At 42.9% G+C, this 22,717-nt stretch overlaps 1 protein-coding gene across 2 annotated transcripts; it reads right to left on the reverse strand.

The window, feature by feature from the left end:
- Positions 1-2,995: 2,995 nt before the first annotated feature.
- Positions 2,996-22,181, reverse strand: G3BP1 (G3BP stress granule assembly factor 1). 2 transcript variants are annotated; one of them, XM_054168534.1, is made up of 12 exons: positions 21,945-22,181; positions 10,292-10,405; positions 9,042-9,123; positions 8,558-8,731; positions 7,058-7,148; positions 6,480-6,573; positions 5,895-6,099; positions 5,435-5,536; positions 4,718-4,829; positions 4,174-4,299; positions 3,956-4,086; positions 2,996-3,386 (listed from the first exon to the last, which is right to left on the reverse strand). In XM_054168534.1, the coding sequence occupies exons 2-12, from the start codon at positions 10,384-10,386 to the stop codon at positions 3,180-3,182; spliced, it is 1,419 nt and encodes a 472-aa protein (XP_054024509.1). In that variant the 5' UTR covers positions 10,387-10,405; positions 21,945-22,181; the 3' UTR covers positions 2,996-3,179. The 2 variants fall into 2 exon arrangements, with proteins under 2 accessions (XP_054024509.1, XP_054024508.1); XM_054168533.1 differs by lacking the exon at positions 21,945-22,181 and adding an exon at positions 10,645-10,665.
- Positions 22,182-22,717: the final 536 nt, after the last annotated feature.

Raw genomic sequence — 22,717 nt, forward strand, 5'->3', positions numbered from 1 at the left:
GCACTTCAGCAACCACCACCTCATTGTTTCAACTGAAGGAGGTACCACCAGGGAGGAGCCTTATTTAAGACTTCCCTGTAGCATTTTCTTTCCAGGAGTTTAGACTACCTCAGTCAATCAGAAGTTAGCCTTCTTGTAGCTATTCTAGCTCACTACATCAGCTGAGCTAAACCAGCTCACGACTTCATAGTCACCTTCATTGATGCATGCAAGGGATACCAGGAGGGCTGCAGGTTACCCTTCAGTTTAAACAAAATGGTCAACGTGACACCTGACAGCAGGGCTGTTCAGGAAGACTTTGGTATTACCTAGTCACAGAACAACCAAAATGCAAATACTGAGTCTCTCTACATTTTGTTCAAGATGCTGTCAACACAAACAGCTTTTGAAAGGTATTTCTTTACGAGACATTCCAGCGAAACTTTATGTAAATACTTTATTTTGCCTGTCATCCTGGACAAGAACATCACTTTCTGGGTGAACACAGAGTATGAATCAAATGAAAAACAAGCACACACTTCATCTTACAGGCTTATGAATTCTTCACTGGCATTCCTCAGCTCTTTCAAACCACACAATGAGCCAGAGCTGTCCAACTCCCACTGCAGAAAACTGTTTCAGGCTTACAGGTGCTTACAGATTAGGCTGAGAGCTAGAAAACCTTCTATTAATAGGACTTTGATAAGTCTGAAGTGAAATCTGTTACTGCAGTCTGATTGAACATCAAAACCTCAACAAATATAAAAACCACATCATGAGCAACAAGGACAGAGCTCAGTGGAAGATTTCCATGCATACCTTCACCTCACAGTCACCCCCATATGAAAAATACAGAAAGCTTTTCTTGTAAACAAGAACAAAAAAGTACCAGTAACCACCACAAGAGGAAGCAGTCTGTATTCCCTGTAGGATGGCTGTGAGAGCATTCCACAGCCACTGCTTCTCGCACACTTTGCTCTCCTCCAATTCATCAAGATGTTTAAGTCTTCAGGAACAGATTGTTAAGCAAGTCAATGTGAGAAAACATTTGTAAGGATGGAATGAAGAGAGACATAGCACAAGAACTCTGAAGAGGAAGCAAAACTGAAACCAAAACTCTGTTGCCATTTAGTGTAACCACGTTCAGCTACTGAGTTTGGCAAGTAGAAGGCAAACAATTACTCTTCTGAACGGGCAATACCCATCTGCCCTTTGGGCAAGGGCAGCTTTGCTCCAGCTTTAAAGCAAGCAAAGCTCAAGAGAGACATACTGCATATGCACAGTGATAGTATTACTTAATCACGCAAAACATGGAACTGCATATGCACAGTGATAGTATTACTTAATCAAGCAAAACATGGAAACAATGGACTCTGACACAGACAAGCAAACTCACTAAGAGCAGCACTTTTGTATTACCAAGCGATCCGAAGGTCTGTTGTAGACTCTGAACTGTCCTTTGCATCCAGATGCTTAAGATCACATATCACAGAAGTAACACTGCTTTGTGCTGCACAGCCTCACCAGACCTTTGGCTGAAATCACCCAGTTTTGTATTTTATTTTCAGTTTCATCTTCATTCAGAGGCAGTGGGGAGCGTTCAACACCAGGACAGGCAAGGCAGCCCTCTGTACTTGCAACAAAAGTCATGCTGCCCCTTCAGGTCTGGCAGAAGCAGGGGATGACCTTACTGCCTAAGCAGGGGACGACATTCACGCCTAAACCGCAAAAGTAACTTTTCTTTCACACAGTAAAGGATGCAGCCGAGGTACTTAAGAGACTTTGGTTGAACGCTTGCCTGCCCAGCCTCAACTCCAAGTGACTCAATTCTGCCTCCACAAAGGACCTGTTTGCAATTGTTTCGACGCAGCACTCGGGAACAGAAGGCATTGAAAAAAAAAGCTTCAGCCCCAACCTGATAAACCTAGTGACTGAAGGAAGCACCTCCTTTCCCCCTTGCAAAAAACTCCCAACATACTCTTGGACTTGATAAAGCAAATCTAGACCTTTTTTTTTATTTAATTTTTTTTTGTTTGTTTGTTTTATTTCTTTTTTTTTTTTTTTTAAAACAATTTGCCAAGACTGGAATGAGAGATAAATAGAAGGCACAACAATTTTGCTTTGTTTTTTTTTTTGTTTGTTTCTTTTTTTTTTTCCTCTTTTTTTCTTTTTTTTTTTTATACAAATACAAACTAAACATGGAAAAAAAAAACCAAAACAAAAAAAAAATTAATAATCAATCAAACAAAACCCAAAAAGAAAAACAAAACCAAAAACCAAACCCACCGAAACCTCCCTATTTCAATACAAAAGAATAAATTTCACAAGTTCAGGAAAAGTGTTGTTTGTTTTTTTTTTTTTGTTTTTTAAAGAGTCAAGTTCTAGACATTTAAAACCTATCCCACAATCCAAACCCAAAATAAAAGCAAGAACTTTTGAAGTGGTAAAACAGCAGTTCCAATTCCTTTTCCGTGATCGTGTATCAAAAGAACAACAGGACAAAAAGAAGAGATCCTACAGATAGCCATTATTCCACTTTTACAGCGCCCACAGAGAGAAAGGTCAAGGTCAAATCTTTCAAGTGGCAACGTCTCCAGACCCAGAAGGGATGTTCGGATGGCCTCCAAAATGCATCACCACCAAGAGTTCTTTCCTGCCCTTGAAACACTTGCCAAAGTACTATGTTCTCCTACAGGCTTCTTGAACACATGCACGTGAAATAGCATTCCGCTGACTGAAATGCACCCAAATTCAGTAGAACGGAGGGGGGGGGGAGAGGGAGGAAAAAAAAAAAACCCAGAAGTAAAGAAAAATTAAAGACACATTCCTTTAGGGAAAAAAAAAACCAAAACAAAACCAACCAACCACTGGTACCAAAAAGAGAATCCAGTCCGTTAAGTTTGAGGTGAACCAAGAGCAAAAAGATTCAGTTCTTTTGAAAATCCACTTTTCCTAAAGCGTTGTTCCACAAAGCTGGAATCTGGGACAAGGACTAGAGGGAGGGGGGGGGAAAAAAACAAAACAAAAAAAGTAAAATCACAAAACCATAACACAAACAAAAAAACCAAAAAGGGCCAAAATAGTATCAAACGTAGCAGTCTCTAACAGGCTAGGGCCACATTCCAAGATACCCAAGGCTGAAATTCACAAATCGGCAGGAAGAGAGGGTTTGCGCCACCGTGTCAACATCCGGGATGCCTTCACTGGCGTTGCCCGATCCCCCTTCCAGCTCCAAAGCCTGGCTTCTGGGACATTCCTCCACGTGGAGGCCCTCGAATCCCACCTCCCAGCCCCCCACGAGTGCCTCCGGGTCCACGTGGTCTGTTATCCCTGCGGTCGCCCTCCCTGGCGGCCCGCGTTTTCTTCTCCTCCACGTTCAGGCGCACGTCTCCCCTGAACATGATGGGCTGCAAACAGGAGCAGAAAAGGTCCTTTCATTAATGACTCGTCAGTAACTCTTCAAGGTCAAGCATCTGTGGTGCATCCAGATTCACTGCCTACCACCACACTGCAGTCAAGCTGCTGCTGACAAGCTGAGCACGTACCCCCTGCCTTTGCCAGCAGAAACCCTTCGCAACCTGCACACTTGTACAGCTTCTCCCTTTCCAGCTCTTCTCAGTCTGTTTGACAAACAAGATTCTACTTGTCTGTAGGGTCAGACTCTACCTTGCCTTCCTGAAAGGTATTTACCTGCTTCCTGTGTGGAACTCAGCAACTCCCCATCGGGTGAAAAGCTCTATAATGAATAAATTCATGTTCTCCTAATTTGTTAGAAGCTATTTCAATAACAAAAGACTCAATCTGTACAAGTGCTGCACAAGTCCTACCAACAGGAGGGGAAAAAACATCGTACCTCCTTTTAGATGCTCAAGAAAGGCCAAAGGGACCAAGTAAAACATTTTTTTCCTCAGAGTAATCGCAAAAAGCATTGTCTGTTATTACCAGACCAAAACACACTGGCTAGAAATTTATTTACCCTGCTGCTAAGGATCTTCTGAACTGGCTCAGGATCATCAAACACCACAAACCCAAAATTGGGGAGCTTTCCACCACTGTTGATGCGGAGTTCAACAACATTGCCATAGCCTGCAAGAGAAAAGCCAAGTTCTTGGGTCATACATTAGAATGCTCTGTTGGCCACACCTATGGCTGCAACCCCCCAAGCCCCAGAAGCTGAGCAAAGCATTAACTTACTTTGGAAGAAGTCTTTAAGTTCAGTTTTATCCACATCATGGGGGAGGTTCCCAACAAACAGCTGATGACTGTCAGGGTATCTCACAATCCGACGGGTTTCCACGTCTCCTTGTTCGCCCTCACGAACTTGAGCAAGGAAGTAAGATTTGGTTAAGGAAAAGTCAATCCCCACAACAAACACTAAACAATCAAGCCATGGTCCACATCAGCACCTTATAAAAGAATCAGAATTCTTATTATTTACCCATTTGTATAAGAAAAGGTAAGCTTTCTACAAACAGTTTGTAACTCTTTGCTTAATACCTGACTGAAGCCAAACACCTGAGTAGAAACCTACAGACCTCAACAGTATGCTAGCAAAATTCAGCTCTGAAGCTTGACAAACACTCAAACCAAGATCATCTGTAACAATCATAGCTAAAAAAGTAGAACTAATTCATTTATTGACAAAACTAATCAGATTTTAAAAGCTTTAGTTGTCATACTGCTTCCCCTCAAACCATCAAATAGCAGTGAACAGTTTGTTCTTTGTAGCTTCTCTTACTTGGTCTAGGACCCCTCTGCGGTGGGATGCTTGTTCGCTGCTCCCTCACTCGCTGATCCCTCTGAGGTCTCTGAGGTGGGGTCTGAGATTCAGGCTTTGCCTCAGGGCGGGGCTGTAGAGATTCAGAAAGAGAGATAACAGGAAAGAATCAGAGATAAGAGCAGAGTTCTGCTTTTGAGAGTCCACTATCAAGCTGTTGCTAAAGTAACTGGAAAATACAGTGGAGGTAAAGCTCTTTTTGACTTATAACTAAAATGCCTGTTAGCTCATGTTGGCCAATATGCTGAAAGCAAAAATGCCACTTGAGTAAGTCAGAATTTCAACATCACCTCACTCAGTTATACACAGTGAAGTGTCTGCCCCAAGTGGGGCAGTCACTATTACACAAACTCCCTCATCACAAAACCTCATTCATGAGCAGGCAATGGAAAAAGAAAAGCTGCCTCTTGTCAGGAGGGTGCAATCATTTTAGATGCAGGTACATTCAGCCTCTCATGTGAGCACTCCCTTTTTTTTCCCCCCCTCCATGAGAAAATTCCTCAACCCAAAAGCCAAGGAATAACATTAATGAAGTCTACCAGGAAACACAGGATTTCAAAGTCTTTGGAATGTGATCATTCAGACCATGCACAAGCAGATTTCACACTGCTTTTCCCCACCTCAGTCTACCATCAGCCTGTTTAGCACTTACAGCTTCTCTAGGTGCTGAATTCCTACCTGTGAGACCGGTACTTTCACAACATGAGGTGGTATTCCAGAAACTGGAACAGCTCCACTGGGAGGGAGGTTCTTACTGGTTACTGATGCCCAGGAAAATGTCTGAGAGGAGAAGTAAAAAATAAAGTTTGGAACTCAGTTTCAGATGCTTTCATCCTTCTAAAATACATTTCTGGTACAGCTAACAGATGCAGGGTACCTACCAAATACACCTTAGCTCCTGGAATTTTAACCCACTAGTTACTAGGTGGAATTCTGACTACCTGTTGCTGTCAAGAACTAATGAGAAAGAGGCAAATGGTCACAAAAGTAATTTGAAGGGCTGGAATTAGTGTTTAAACACTTTTAGTTCCTAATATTTTATCTGTTACCAGAGAGGACCACACTCTGTAAAACAGGAGAGTCCAACATAGTGATGAAACCACCATGTCTAGGAAGAAAAGCCATCCACTATCATTACCCTGGAGTCCTCTTGCACTGCAGGAGCTGGATCAGCAGGAGCTGGAGAAGGACTCTTTTCCACAGTCTCTTCTGGAGCTGACTCCTCTAAGACAGGCTCAGATTTTTCCTCCTGCACCTCCTGTTCAGGTTCTTGTTCCGGTTCTGGCTCTGGCTCAGGCTCTGCTTCTGCAGCTGTCTCTTCCAGATGTTCCTCAATGTCATTGCTATTATACAGCACCACAAAAAGAAAGTAAAAAAGGTGCTATTAGATGTGATTCTATGATTGGGAGGTAAGGAATGCTACTTGTGCAAGACATAAGTCAGACATATCACCTTTGAGAGGAAGAACAAGGCTGATCTGCCTTAAAGGCCACGTTGCACAGGGATGAGAATTTCACTTACATTACAGGGCAGCAAAAGCATCACATCTACTGAAAATTCAGTCTCTACACTTAGCCTGACAGCACTTAGGTTTCACCTGCCCAGTAAAAAGAAATCTTTTGACTGGAAGGAAAAGTCATGAGCAGCACCACACTCATTTGACCTGTCCTACAAGCAGTCTGTATTATGCAACATCTGACTTCACCCAATATGATGTTATTACCTGACAGTCTGCTCATAATAAGCACCAGTATCATCAGGAACAGCCTCAGGTGTCTGCTGTCTTTCCTCAGGTTCCTCCCCTTCCTCCTCTGATTCTACATCAAGTCAGAAAAGGAAAAAACACACCACCCACATCTTTAGTACATGGTTCAAACATAAGATATCTTCCACAACATACAGGTGAAGTCTCTGCACATGGGAAGCATTATCAAGACACAGGATGGAACAAACATTCACTTATACTGCTGTTACTTGGCTTACTCAGTTTTGACCAAGGTCAAACATGTTCCAAATACTTCAGAGAAGCAGATTTATAGCCTACAAATCTAACTGCAACTGCTAAAATAAGGCTCACAGTTCTTTTAATAGAAAAGAATATGCCAGAAAAATAATCATTTGCATGTCACAACTGCTCACTGGAGTGCAAGGAAACCAGAGGCAAGCAAAAAACCTAGGAGAACATGAAACTTAACGCTGCTGTGTTTTCTCCAGCAAGATTTCTTCTGGTCTGGGAATGGAGTGTTGATACAGACTGAAAACAAATACCAGAGGAACCATGCAAAAATTCCTGCTACTTACCCTCTGGAGGCTCAGTGTCAGAGTCACCAAACACCTCATCTTGGTAGCGGAAGATATCATTGTGGACATAAAACTTGTTTGCAACAGAACCCTAGAAGCAAATCAAAGGGAGGAACTGATTCAACTTACATCATGTAAAAACTGGGGGGGAAAAAAAAAAACACTTGAGCAAATCATCCTTCCCATGTAAGATTAAACCAAAGTTATTCAGGGGAACAAGAAAAGAAAACAAAATAAACCAAGTACCACAAACAAAGAACCCCCCAAAATATGCATCATACTACCAGGTCAAGTATGCAGGGAACAATAGGAGAACAAAAGTTAATCCTATTAGAGCTTTTAATTCTAATAGCTTGTAACACTGGGAAACAAAAGAACTTTCTAGGGTCTGAAGTATCAAGCCTTAGCTCCAAACAAGAAAATAAAGTGATCTTGTAATAGTCTTCTTTTTTTATCCCATCAATTATTAGCAATTTTGCAGTTATGGGAATTGGTTTATTCAAAGAAGATGCCTATTCAAAAAGCTACCTCAAATGCCAAGTCAGCACTTTATACAAGAACATCTTGACTTTGTCTTCAAATAGAACAGAATAGAATTAACCAGGTTGGAAAAGATCTCCGAGATCATAGAGTCCAACCGATCATCCAACGCCATCTAATCAACTAAACCATGGCACCAAGTGCCCCATCCAGTCTCTTCCTGAACACCTCCACTGATGGTGACTCCACCACCTCCCTGGGCAGCACATTCCAATGGCCAATCTCTTTCTGGGAAGAATTTCTTCCTAACATCCAGTCTAAACCGCCCCTGGCGCAGCTTGAGACTGTGTCCTCTTGTTTTGGTGCTGGTTGCCTGGGAGAAGAGACCAACTCCCACCTGACTACAACCTCCCTTCAGGGAGTTGTAGACAGCAAGGAGGTCTCTTCCAAGACTCCTCTTCTCCAGGCTAAGTAACCCCAGCTCCCTCAGCCTCTCCTCACAGGGCTGTGCTCCAAACCCCTCCCCAGCTTTGTTGCCCTTCTCTGGACACCTTCCAGCAACTCAACATCTTTCCTAAACTGAGGAGCCCAGAAGTGGACACAGGACTCAAGGTGTGGCCTAACCAGTGCTGAGTACAGGGGCAGAATAACCTCCCTGCTCCTGTTGGCCACACCAAATGACAGGAAACATGTTCCTCTGCTAGTTTTTCCCAGCAAGAGGATCAGTTGCAGGGCGGGGGGCAAATCAAAGGTAACTTTAAAATGCTGAAGAACAAAAGATAAATTACATTGCACATACCTAGTAGCCAATATCAGGCTATTTACAACTGTAACTGCTATCCAAGGTGAACATATCACCACAAAGAAGTGGTGCCATCTCCTTAAGAATCTGCAGAACACTGATGAATTTTGTGGCAAACTTTCCAGCCTAACCCTTCAGATCCCAACACTGAATCAGACAGGCCTCACTCACCCTGACACATTACAAGCAGTACAACAGCAGCCCTCACTGCAGCATACCTCAGGTGCAAGTACGAACGTCTGCATGAACCTGCGCACGGGCTGCATGTTGTTGGAGAGCTCTCCCATCACCTGGACTACAACACCATCGTTGAGGGTGGCATGGGCATCCACGTGGCGAATCTTTGTGTGGCAATCCTTGAAGTTTAATGACAGCACCTTCTTGTGGATATCCTGTGGAAGAACAGTACAGATGTTGCACTGCAGAAGACATTCTGGCTTTCCAAGAAAGCAAAACCATGAAACGTGGTTTCAGAACATGAGTGAGGGAACAAGAGAGAAAATTCATCAGCATCAAAGTCTGCTTTATAAGCAATTTTGCATTATTAACTTTAAAGGAAGTACTTGTCTAACTATTGCTGTTTACATAGCTTTGTCTCCCCCTTTTTTTAAGTGAAGGCACTTGGACAAAGGGGGATAAACCACAGCTGGATGTGTTTCTTAACCACAAAGGTGAGAAAAAAAGGGCTTGTTAAGCACTTACAGATTGCCCATAGACTGCATCAGCTGGTTTCCCATTAGAATCCAAGCCACCATGGACATAAGAAGAGTTCTTTCCATAAAACCTGTTGGAAAGAAATACTTTTAACACTGAGCATGACTATCTAAGAAGACTGAGTTTCTACATCAGAGTGCACTAAGAATAATAAACTCTATCTGAATTATTAGAACAAATTCTATTAACCTCTCAGGGACTTGAGGGCTTTTAATCAAAGAGGAGAATGCAAAGCTCTCCAGTGTAAACTGTAGCATTCAGGCATATCAGACACCCAGAGTCTCAAAGGAGCCAGACAGTTCATCCTCCCCCTTCTGTACAAGGTCCCTAAAGCAACACAGTGCCTTCAATACCCAGGTTGCTGAAGGCTTCCCTTCAAGCTCTACTTCAAAAGCTTGAGCAAGGAGCTAATGGTACTTTTTATTTTGTCTATAGGGAAGCACTGCAGCTATAGCTCCCACTTTCACTGAGGGATTACAAGCTAAATAGTCATGAACATCAAGGGATCACATTCTGCTAGAAGATAAAAGGACTAAAACTGAATTCCATAGGACACTGGAAACTTTCCTTCCCCAGTGGACAAGGTCAGCTGTCCAGTGTTCCTAAGATTGGAAAAAGGAAGGTTTCAAGTATTTATCTAGCTACTTCTAGCACAGCAAAATATAGTGTGTCTTCAGAAATGAGATTAGTTCTAGCAATGCAGGATATTTGTCAAATCAAACAGAACCAATTTGTTTAGATAACAGATTGTAGTTTTCTGTACATTCAAAATTCCTCTGACTTTATCAAATCACTGCTGGTACAACTGAGACACCAATATACAAGCAAACAATCATTTTCAATGTTTTTCCCCCGGTTAGGGGGCACTGTGTCAACACAAAACTACAAAAATGCTTAACTAAGTAACATTTTTCCAACTTTAATTTATACTGATCACAAATAGAAGCAGCAAACAACATACTTCTGATTTACACTATTCGTTTTTGCTTGCTTAGAGCAAATCCAGCAGCATTCCAGTAACAATCAGAATACAGATTTAAAGAGTGCCTCCAAGTTTTATTATTCACATTTCAAGACAGCTGAGCAAAACTTAAAGCAAACTACACCTAGAGTCTGCCTTGAGTAAATCAGATTTAAGTGTCCACATTCAGCTAGCCAAGACATAAGCTTATGCACCAATTTTAACATACAAACTCAGAAATTCACACAGAAAGAGGGATGATCAAGTGGAATGTTACCTGTGCAAGTAGTCAGGTGCTTGGTTCAGCAGAGTATAGTACTGCCTCACAAATTCCCGCCCGACCAGCAGGGGACTTGGCTTCTCCATCACCATTTCTTTGGTCAACTGAAAACTATGGAAAAAAGAATTCAAAAAGCTCCATAAAAGAAGAGTTTCAGGCTGCTGTTCACATACTGATAGCACAAACCCCATCATCACAGGGGAAAGCAAGCACCAAAACCCATCAGCTGTTTTACCACAGTAAGCAGTTTAACACCAATGCATTTTCGGTCACTAGTCTTTTGTGCTGAGGAGAAGACCGCTGGGTACCAAACCAGGGGTGGGAGAGGCCACATGGGTAAGGGAGACTACCTCATAACATGCCAGCATTTAATCATCCTACAGTAAAAAGCAGGTGGGAAGCAAGTATGGTTCTTCAAGAGGATTTACTAAGTAGCTCAGTCATTTACAGTCGATCCCAGTTCTACTTACCTCACTTGACTCCACAATCAGAATTAAAAGTCAGATGTTCTAAGGCAAAGCCTGTGCTAGTGTATTAGAGGCATTTTCAAAAGGTCAGAACAAGTCCAATCTATTTTTATCTAGCAGCACAGTCCTTGCTTGTAAGTGACAAATACTGTAGAGGAATATCAGATTATATTAAAATTACTATGCTAGAAACAAATCCATCTTGCTCTACCCCTGATTCCACAAAGCTCAGCAGGTCACCTTACTTAAATCCAGGGGATCAGACAAATGGAAAGCACCATCCAGGTGCGGGGACAAACGGATCTAGGTACCTTCTCCCTAATTTCCACAGATCTGCAAGTTACAAAAGGGAAATCTTTGCAGGAAGATTACACCACATGTACCGGCAGTGCAGATCAGTCAAAACTAAAGCACATTCCTGTATTTCCTTGCTTTCAAATACTCATACAAAACAGGTTCAATCTGGAAGGGGAAAAAGACTGATACTAGGTTTTCTGCTTCATATTCAATTATACCAACAGACAGCAGGATGGGTGCTTAACAGATCGTTTTGCTGTTGATGTTTCACAGACTGTATATGATGGTTTGCTTTCAGGCCCTGCCTTGTGGACACAAAAGAGCTAGCAAAACTGCTTTCTGCAGTGAGTCCAGCAGCTGTTGACCAAAAGGGGCATTAAAAGACCACATGCAGCTCAAAGGACTTTCTCTCCCAATAATGGACAACCTGCATAGCATCCAGCTTAGCTGAAGATACAGCACACAGATTCCTACCCTGGCAGGTGTGCAGTTTAAGATTCAACCCAAAAGATATAACTAGAATTATTACCACCTTACGAGGAAGTATTACTTACATGACAACATGCAGAAAGGACAAGACCAAACCTGATCCAGAATTCAACAAGGCTTTTCAATACATCCCAAAGCTTTTGGTTGTTTTGAGGCTACTTTCAAGAGTTAACTGTGCAGAAAGTGATACTGGCCTGCAGGAAATGCTCAAATTCTGCAGACTACTTTCGTTTTAGGAAGTATCTGTGGGTTTGAAGAAGCCTTTGACTTGCGAGTGTCACGTTACACAGAGATGTCCGAGACCAGGCAGTCTGAAGGGACAAAAACCTCGGAGATCTCAACTTGTTTGCCTTCTAGTGCATGTTAAATTAGATCCCCACGGTGTATCATCAGACAGTAAAGGAAATAAAACCCACAAGTAAAGCAAGGATAAATTGTGGGTACCACTGATTTCCTCATTTAACTTTGTTTCCTGTCAAGCACTTGTGAAATTCTGTCATTACAAAGGGCAGGATGACCCTAAAGCAGTGGGAATTAAAATGGCAGGCAGACAAGATTTGCACTTTTAGATCCACTCAGCTTAACTGACAGTGCAAGACTGAACTGCTCCACAACAGTTAAAAAACTTGCCTCTGCACTGAGAGTTTGCAGTTAGAAGCCACTCCTACCATACACACCAAGATACCAGTGGGAACAGGACAAGAGCCCTACACAGAACAACATACACGTTGCTTGTTCACCGTCTCAGGTGAGGATGAGGAAGTGCAGGGGTTGCATTTTATGTCTTTGTAATGACTAATTTCCCCTGGAATTCAAGGGAAATCATCTTATTTTTACAGATGTCAGTAGGCAGGTTTTCTACTCAATTCTGTTAAGTGCTGAATCAGGCTGTTTGGGGAATTCTTTTCTATTGCTTCCAGGGTATGAATATACAAAGCTTAACTTCTACACAACAGTAAACTGCTACCTGTAGCACTCAAACCTCAACAGCTCATTCATCATAAGCTTTCAGGCTACTATTCAGCGAGTCCTTGCCTGCATTAACCCACTAGCACACCAACTTCACTGCTGTTCTGAGCTGTTCCAGTGCTGTACTGAAGACACTGACAGTCAAGTGTCTTGTGCTTATTAGGTGTGTCATATTGGTGTGCTAAAAAAAAACAAGTCAAAAAACCTTCCCTACGGCTAGGGGTGCAAAATCTATTAGAACTAACTTTAGCATGGAATGAGGAATAGCTGAGTGCCCAGTTCTCATTATGCAGATCTGAAAAGAAATGGGAAAAACCTTTACGTGACCTAATCAGAGGACAACAATCTGTTTTCACTCCTGCTGCACCTGCTGCTACGCTGCCAGTTACCATCTGTTCCTGCTGTCCAGCCAGCACAACCTGAATGATAGAAGCCAAGCATCTCCAGAGAGAATACTTACTCCCTACTACTCACGAGCAATTTTACTCTGCTATTCCTTGACCTAAGAATAACTGCAAAGATTTTATACTCCTTTTGTGCTGCCCAGAGCATAATAGTACCAAAGGCTTGAACTGTCACTACATTACTCCTGATAGAAGCTTACCCACACATTTCCATGTCAATTGAGATAATGATGCAAGGGGGAGGACTGACAAGAAACGCTGAAAATCAGCTGATTTAAGATTCATTCATAAACATGCATTCCTATCACTCCATGGATGTAAAACAAATTGGATAACTCAAATTACAACAAATACACTGGAACAGTTCTGCAATATCACTGAACCCTTTCCTTAAGCCAAGAGATTTACGGAAAGACAAATATCTCCTTTGCAGTGGTTATCACCTGGCTGGTGGAAAATTCCGCCATCTGTCATAATGCTCCTACTTGGCAGAAAATCAATGCTAGGCACTCAATTTCTAAAGTACAGTTATGTAAATTAGAGCCATTTACATAAATTCAGATTTAGGTCCACAAAACCCAATGGCATCTCAATAGTCTGAAAAATCACAGGCTAAGAATACATAACAGCTAGCATCCGTTAGTGTTTTCCTATCCAATTGCTACAGTGAACTAAACCATTGCTGTCTCAACTCCATTTTATTTTTATTTATTATTAAAGGAAAAAAAACAAACTATCAGACAAGGAGTTTAGTCTGGATCTTGCCTCTGACAGACTTGGTACAGAATAAATATCTCTCTAATGTACATTACACAATGTTCAGGCTCTAAGGACAACCAGCGGATGCAGAACTAAGCCTCATGCAACAAGCCAGAGGAAAAGACCCCGCTGAAATAAGTCACTTCCTAAAGCGTGTGGCAGTTTTAAACATCATCTGTCAAGGAAAGCATCAGTAGTAACAGAAGTTAACTAACACTGAACCATGGTTTGTCTTTAACATTGTCCTTACACCTTTCTCTGACATCTTCATTTTTGTGTTTTTGACTTGGCAGTTCAATACAAGAAAGTTTCAAATCCAACATTACACCACCGCTTTACAGCCCTGTTTGACTGGAACATTACACAGCAGATGAAGGGAAGGAGCCTACAGCAGTTCACACTTGCTCTAGGGGCTATTTGTGTGCTATCAGGTGATTTGTTTGATGCTACAGCCCCACCCACCTCCACAAATTTATAGTTTACAGGGTACCAGAAGAGTCATCTTGCCCCCATCCCTCCCACCCTCCCCATGTGTCCATCTGTCCATTTAATTATAGGTTTAACCAACCAAGATGTTGTCAGAGAGCTGTGATACGCTTTCCAACCACCCCTTAGCTTCTTTGAAATGTAATTCAAATCTTTCCTTTCTACAACTGTACCTCTTAATGATACAAGAGCAGCTCTGATGGTGCCACAGATGCATAATCGAGATGAAGAGAAATTTCCCCTTTAAGCCAGAATGTCAAACTTCTAATTCAACACTACTCCCTCATTTTAGTATCAATTAATTCCATAACATAAAAGGGGTTTTTGGAAACTTAAAACACCCAGAAAAGCTTGCATGGAAAAGAGGTGTGTGTGTTTAAGCACACCATACTACAAAGCTGGCAACCAGCAATTTCATTGGACATTAAAGGTCTGGTCAATAGTTAATAGGATTGTGTAATTAAGTGTCATTTGGGATTTCTCCAGGTTGCTTAGCAACAGGTGAGCACATTCGAAGCACAAACCATTTATCTATATGGAGTAACCAGCACTAGAAGCAGGTACTAATGCTGCATTAGATAAAAAGACAAATAGTACAAATAAAATCACAAAGAAAAAAAACCCAAAACTCCTCCAACAGGCATGATCTAGACTAAAAGTTAAACAACAAAAGCAAAGCAAACCCAGTTAATTCCAACTCTCCACACCATTCAAGTAACTAGCATTTGCTAGGGCTGCTGACTAAGCAAAAAGAGAAGCTGCTACCTGTGTGAACTAAGGTAGAAAATACGGACAACAACGAAACACAAACATGCATCACTAGGCAAATTCCAGTGCCCATCTCAACAGGGGATCAATGCTCTTACACCAGCTTGCTCAAGTAGGAAGAGTAACATACACTACAGTGCACCAGATAAGAGTATCTCACATCACAGCATGATACAACTTTCACTATTGAATGGCAACAAAAAAGAAAGCTCAGTTGCTGACCTCGAGCCTAAATTATGAAGCATAGAAAAAGCACTTCAAGTAAGTAGGCAAACTTAGTCTCAAAACACTAACCTCCTTTAAAAAAATATATCTCTACTTGCCTCCCACTGGGTGCAGAAGTGGGCAATGTCACAGGCAACAGTGCCACAGCCATGCAGCCCATGCTTTATACAGAAGCCATTACAGAAAGTTGCCTGCTCACAACCAGTTAAACTTTCTGTATCTTGAGAGGTTCAGAGGAGAAGTACTCTGTCTGAAAGAAGTTATCCTAAAGGTTGCACCCTTCCACAGGAGGCAAGACATTTAGAAGCCACAGCCTGAAAGGTAAGTGATGGGATAACTTATCCAATGAATAATGAAATATTTGAAAGACTGGAACAAGTTGAGGTTACCACAGCAAGAAGCTCTCACCAGTATCTCCTGGAAACATTAAGATGGTCTGTAAGATACATATTTACTAGGAACATCCAGAAGCAGGCACTCTGCAGCAGCTGAGATGAGAGCAGTGTGAAGTGCTAGACATATGCAGGCACAAGAGCCTTCAGTCTTCAAAAGCAACACCTATTGAGCCACAGATCTGGCTCCTCAAACTTAACAGACATTTCTCTACCCGCTACAGTGACTAGTGTCTATTGTGTGACAGCCACAGTCTACAAAGACAGGGTCCAAGTTCAAGGGTACTTGAGGTGTTACAAGGAGCTGGATCCTAAATAAAATAATCAGGCTGTATCCTTGGGCAAACAGCTTTCTCTGTGCTTAATTATCCTGATGCTGCAGAAAGGCAGAGCAACACCTGAACCCCACGCTGAAGCTCTTTGAGATACACTGATAAAGGGCACTATAGAAAAGCTAGACACTACATCAACATACAGATGAGAAGATTCAAATTAGAAGCTTATCTATTTTCTAATCAAAGTATCCAAGCAATCAATCCCAACTTAAGCACAAGAAAAACATTTTCATTACAGGATTAAAAAAAATAATTCAGAATTAGATTCAACAGTGCCCATGCTAGTACTGAAAACACCCTCTGCTTGCCAGTGGCAGATGGGAAGCCTTACTCAGGAGCAATGCACAGCCCTTTAAACACTGCTAGAATACAAATAAACAAACCATGAATTGCTGCAGAAGAGCTGTCATTCTAGAAGTCAGCCTGTGTTTTTGCTAACAAACCTAAAAGTGAGCCATAAATTGATGGATACGACGGAGTCTGCCAGTTTGCAGACAAAATTCAGTGCTTCTTGTATTGTTCAGCTTTGCCAAGCAAGAGAGATGAACTATCATTCAGACTCTAAAAGAACAGTGATCATTTCAGAGAAATGTGGTTTCTCAAGCTTTAAGCTCAAAAGCAAAGAAACAAAATACAAAGAAGAATACCTAAAACCTATGTTAAGGTGGATGAGATCAGTAAGGAACATTTATCAGGGGAAGGAAAAAGATACTAGGTAATATTCCTGTAGCTAGAAGCATAAAGGTCCACAGACACAAAGCAAATTAGGTCATATTTAAAAGGAGAGAAGAATAATCTTCATAATTTGGCATTAAAAGGTAAGTGGTATCATAAGTTTCCCACAGAGCTGGTTTTTTTGCATTCTCCTCTCAAGTTCACCTGCCTCAAGTATTGGAATAGTTTTAATGTTTGGGGTTTTTCCTTTCTTCCTTTTTAAAGCTGTCTCAACTGGCTTCCAGGTTTCTACTTTGTACCACAGGATCATCACTTCTATTCAACAACACAAAAAGTAGCCATACAAAGAGGAGGATAGCATTTCTGCAGAAGCAGTAGGAGCACTGGAATCCTTGCTGAGAATTAGCAGCAAGAAACAGGTTTTATTGTAAGTTTGTTTGTAACAACTGCCCTATGCCCACAACCCAGCAAGTGTCACCTTTCAGTAGCCAGTTACCTGGAGCTTCCCTTTCGACTGCAGCTATGGTATTTAGCATTATTTCTTCGAAGTTCTGCTGCACTGTGTCACAGGAGAAAAACACTGAAGGTTAGAAGATACATACATACCAAAGCTTTCTGACATTACACACAGATCAGCACACCAAGTTCCACGTGCAGTTTATTGCCTTTGTTTCAATGATGTACCCTACAGATTTATGATAGGAGAAGTGAAAATGTTGTCTTAGATTTCTCAGTAAGTCTTTGCATCTCTCAGCAAGCCACTAGAAGTTTCCTAGTCATGACCGACAATATGAAGCAGACGAGGTGGAAGCTCTAAACTAAACACAGATAAGAGCTCCTATTACTTAATCCCCATTGCCTAAAACCAAACAAAAAGGCAAAGCACCAAATTAGACAATCTCTGGTACCTCTGGATGCCCAAAAAGGCAAAAAGCAAGCCATGGGATGAGAGCTACTTTACTAAACTCCTCCCATGGCAGGACTCTGCCATTAAAATCGGGCTTTCACTTAGAATTACAACCTGAAGCTCAATCACTACTTGGGGACTTTTCATGAGAACTTCACCTGCAGTAGGTCAGCCAATAAAAGCAGGTTTAGACAATTTGATCATCCTGCCCTCAAAAGAGCCTCAAGTCTGCATACTCAACAATTTCCAGAAGTCCACTCATCAGCTGTTGAGAAGCTGTAACTAGGTATGTCAGACAAACAGCTCCAAAATGAACAGAATATGCCTCATCTCCTCTCCTTTTTGTACTGCAACAGTTCATGCAGCTGCTCATATCCTGCTTCAGCCTGATAGAGAAAAGCTGGAAATAATCTTACCACTAACAGAAAGTCAAGCAAGGCTGCTGTAAAGGAACTACTCTAATATTAAGCTAAGGCTAACTAAGCCTAACTAGCAACACTTCCTACCATCACAGCATTTAGCATTACAGAAAAAGAATTGGCCCTTGCAAGTGAGTTGACAGAAGTCCGTAAAGAAAATTAACTGAGTTTTCTCAAACCCTTGAGAATTCAGAGACATTCCTACAATTTTTTAAAAACACTCCTCAGATTCTCCTAAGCAAACTTTCTCCTGAACCTGGGTGAAGGATTTTCTCAATTCTAACTAGGCCTGTTCCAACTTCATTTACCCTACAATCTGAAGTAAGTTTTCTGTAAAATTACATTTTCAGCACGCCTATTTCATCCTCAAGAGTGGTAGGATAGTTCTAATCTGAATGGTTTATTTACTCACTTTTTAAAAATGAAAAATTAAGTCAGCTTTATGCCTATATGGCTCTCCAGACTGCTTCACAAAAAAGTAGCTACTCAGACCCTACGATTTTGCCATTAGAACAGGTTTTGTTTTGACATCCAAGAGCTGCTCCAACAACTCGATGAAGTTGGCAGCAGGTCTGGTCCTCTTCTCTTAGGTCTGCAATTTTTCCATTTGGCTCCACTGCAGCTTTTTAAGTCAAAAGCAAAAGTTACTCATAAGCAGAAGAGGAAGATCAGAACACCCCAAACTACACAGACATTACAGTGAAATTCAGGCTCACTCCCACTTGGGCTGAAGTCACCAGGATTAAAGTTTCACAAAATATTTTGTGCATGCCAAGCAACAGATACCTGTAAAGAGTGAACTCTCACCTCTATCCCTCTTAGCGAATTTCAGGTATGAACTGGATACTAACACTTAAGACTGATCCATCATGGCATTGTTACTGGGTTAGATACTCCAAAACAAGAAAGTGAGCCTAATATTCCCGAGTGAAACGAGAAAACAGTAAAGAGCAGTGCAGAGGAAAATGAAAGATGGCCACCAGCATTCCAGAATACACAATTTCATGTTTGCCTCAGCAGAGATTCAGGTTCATTAGAGATTATTTGTATACAACTGAGAGCTCAAAATAATATAGCTCTGAAAGCTGTACTCCACCAGCTATGTCTTTCTGGAAGAGGTTCAGGCTTCATACAGTGAAATCTGGACCTCAGATTAGTGTAGTAATTTTTCTAACCACTCAATGAGGTACCAAAGATTATCAATCAAGTCTATTGGCAGTTTCAGCAAAAAGTTAACAATTACTTCAGCTCTGGAGACTTTATATAGGTACCTGTTAAAAAGTATCCAGTTTTCTAGACAAAACTACCATTTTAACCTTCAATTTAGTTCAAGCACAACAGACTATACTCAGCATAATCACCAGCACCACCCTGCCAGAGCCCTGCTCTACTTCGATTTCCTCTTTGATTCTTCCTCCATCACATTACTTAGAAAGGCCCAGGTTCTAATATTAACAACTCCAATAATGGATTCAAATGTTTTCCATCTCGAGAAACAATCCATTTATGTTAATCTTGTGAGTGCTCTCTCAATAGACAGTAGTTATGAAAAGAAATATCCATATGTATGTATTAGTAACAATCTTCACTTCTATATTATGTTCACCTTACAATTTTCAAGGCTAAAATGCAAACACTAGCTTTCTGAACCAATAAAGCACTTGCTGTTTCACCAGGCACCTGAAGATTTCATGTTTAAAATTAGGATGTTGAAACTTGGAAAGTATCATCAGTTGTGCTGAACTCTATTGGTGCTCTTGTGCCAACAGCAAAACACACAGCAGAGCAGTGGGCTTACAATCAGTGTACAAACAAGGGGGTTTTTGGTATGGTTTTGATGTTTAAGACTGCAAATGCAAAGGATTCCACAGGAGATCCTGATGTTTATACCTGACCCACAGAGACAAAGAAAAGCTTGTCTACCAAGTCTTCTACCTTAACTTTAATTATGTTTTCTAGCCTTCAACTTAAGGAGTTAACACTTGAAAGAATGCAACCTAGCAAAAAACCATAGCTGCCTAATTCATACAAGTCAAGAAGTGGAGACCACTATTCAGTGTCTGATGCATACAGGATCCTTTCAAATAGCAGATTTTATATTTAAAGCTAAGATACACTTTTATAAAGGTTCCAGTGTTGATTTGGTTCTTTTCCTGATAGCTTTTGTGCAGTTACACTTCCTAGCATGTTTTAACATTGCCTTTCAGGCAAACTAGCTCCCAGAACATGATTGTATCAAAGAAGTCGAGAGATCTTAATCACATAGATGCTCCATGAGCATTAGGATACAAGACTTCAAGCATGTAAATACTTAGAGCTGGCCTTCAATGCACCTGTATATTCTGTCCAGTACAGTTTGGGGTTTTTTAAGGCTAGAATCACAACTTCACAAGAAGCATCTTGAGTGAAACACCCCAGAAAAAGGCGAGTTCAGTTCACAGGATGTGGAGGTACTACCACCAGTATCATGGAAGTATCTATTTAACAATACTATTAGGCTTATTTCAGACAACACAGTAGAATCATAGAATCAGTAAGGTTGGAAAAGACCTCAAAGATCATCAAGTCCAACCTGTAACCTTTTTCAGAGAGAGAGAGAATAAAAGAAGAGAAAACTTGACCTAAGACATCAGAAAAGGTTTGAAATGCAGTTTTTTGTCTGTCAACTTAGGTACTTCTTTAAGACACCAACCTAAAAAGTCTTGTTAGATAAAAACAATCCAACACACAGACACCACGTTTGATTTATGACACCTGGAAGCACTAGCTTTCAGAGCTTGGTAGCAGGGTCCACATTTCCTAGAGCTGTCACTCCTGGCTGTGAGAGCACAAGGCTAGACAAAAATAGCATACACTGGAAAGATGGCGGCTTGCTGCAAATGCTGCTTTCAACCAATTCTGAATTAAAAAGTATCCCTTTCTTTGTAAGGTGTACTTATCAGATGCCTGCAACCCTCCACACAAAAGGTCACCAGGTAAGGCCACTGAGAATGACTAACCCATCAGGCCACCAAGAGCAGGAGTAAAATGGATCTCAAAGATATAATGGAAGCCTACTCTCTGGTTTTCCTCCAGCAAGTATATCTAGGGCCTTACAAAAGGCTGGAAAGTCTTCATTCAAGCACTACTTCGCATTTCAATCTTGGCTTAATCTCGGATCCCACCAAGGTCATGCGGGAAGTCAGAGTAAGATACACGCTCTCTTCCTGGTCGAATCGGGAGTCTCTTCAGCTATAAAGTTTGAGCAAGGAAGACACCTACCAACTGATACACCTGTACACATGAACTTGCTAGGTGAGCACCCCAACATCACTGCGTTAATCTGTAGCTACAACTACGTAAAGGAACCACCTCAGCTACACGCGAAGCTTTGGACCCTCTCATACCTAGCTTCCACTCCTCTCAAAAAAAAACCAAGCAAACACCAAAACCAAACAAAAGGAAAGAAAAAAACCACCCAACCGACAAACAACCACCAAGGCCAGCGGATGGAAATACATCGGAGTCTGTAAAGCCGAGAACAAAGCTCGCAGCTCCGCATCTCTACTCGCACAATGAAGGCCCGTCGATCCCCATCCCCCATCGATCTCCTCCCCCCGCACATAACGCTCTCTTCCAGGTAACTGCCGGCCCAGCAGCGCACCACAGTGTCCCGCTCCCGCCTCGGCAGCCTCAGAGGGCGCCGCGAAACCAGGAGGTTCCTCCCGCCTCAGGGCCCCGCTCCAGAGTCCCACAGTGGGCTGCGAAAGCCCGACAACGGGGTCAGGAGGGAGGGCGCTCGCCACAAAGCGCCGCCGAGATCAGGACAGCGGGAGCCACCACGGCGCCGGGGACGCGAGTGGGTACACCCTCCTCCCCCCCCAACCAACGGACCGCGGCCTACCGGGAATGGGAGGGGGAAGGGAGGGGGGGGAAGGGGGGGGGGGAAGGGGGGGCGAGGGGAGCTGCGCCTCAGGCCAAGCACCGTGTAGTGAGGCCCCCAGGTTTCCCCCACAGACCGCGGCCCTGCCGGTGGCTGCGGGCCGCTCTCCCTACGGCCGCTGACCCTCCCCCCTCACCTGCGGGCGGAGCGGGACGGGAGCGGGAGGCGTCGCTTCACCACAGGCCTGCCCGGCGGACGACAAGCACCTCACGCAACGGCGTGCTCTGCAGCCGGCTAGATATATCCGGCGCGCAGCCTACCCCAACTGGAGGCCCCTTAGCCAATCAAAGAACGGCGGTCGCCTTCACTCGGATACTAATTGGCCCACAGCGCCAAAAGTGGTGGGCACATAGTTGAAAGGCACTTCAGTTTACCAACCACGCAGCCCGGCTCCGCGGGAGCAGTAAGAGTGACCGACACTTAGTAAATCCAATGGGCAGTGGCGCTCCCGCTGCTGAGGCGGAACAAGGCCTGATAGATTTCCTCATGAACCAATAGGACGGCGGTATCCGCGCGGTGAGCCGCGGAAGGCGGGGCAGGCCTGATGCCGTAGTATGGTTGAGCCGCACAGCAGCGCCCTTGAGAAGGTGCTGGTAAACCCCGTTATAGAGCAGGGCGGCTCCCTCGGTGCGGCACGGAGCGCGGCGGCCAATGGGAGAGCGCAGCGGGCCCTGACGGACAGGCCACCTCTGACGTTCTTAAAGGGACAGGAGCCCGCCACGAGGGGCAGCGTTCCGCGCCCAGCACCACCCCCTGCTGGAGGGAAGAGGACGGCGCCCAACATGGCGGCGGGGGAGGTTGGCGGGCTATGCATGTGATGCGGGCATGGGCGCTGCTGCCGCCCTTCTCAGCACAGGGGAGCCCAGTCCCTGGCTCATCACAGGAGACAGTCACAGACCCGTAACAGTA

This window comes from Dryobates pubescens, chromosome 16 (assembly GCF_014839835.1).
Source record: "Dryobates pubescens isolate bDryPub1 chromosome 16, bDryPub1.pri, whole genome shotgun sequence".
In the NCBI taxonomy this organism is placed as follows: Eukaryota; Metazoa; Chordata; class Aves; order Piciformes; family Picidae; genus Dryobates; species Dryobates pubescens.

Bases quoted from the DNA above. Each gene is read 5' to 3' on its own strand.
- G3BP1 (XM_054168533.1), bottom strand. The intron at 9,124-10,291 runs GTAACATTCCAC...TCTTTCCAACAG, and splicing joins GCACCTGACTACTTGCACAG to GTTTTATGGAAAGAACTCTT. The intron at 6,100-6,479 runs GTAATAACATCA...GCTGTATAATAG, and splicing joins TATTATGAGCAGACTGTCAG to CAATGACATTGAGGAACATC.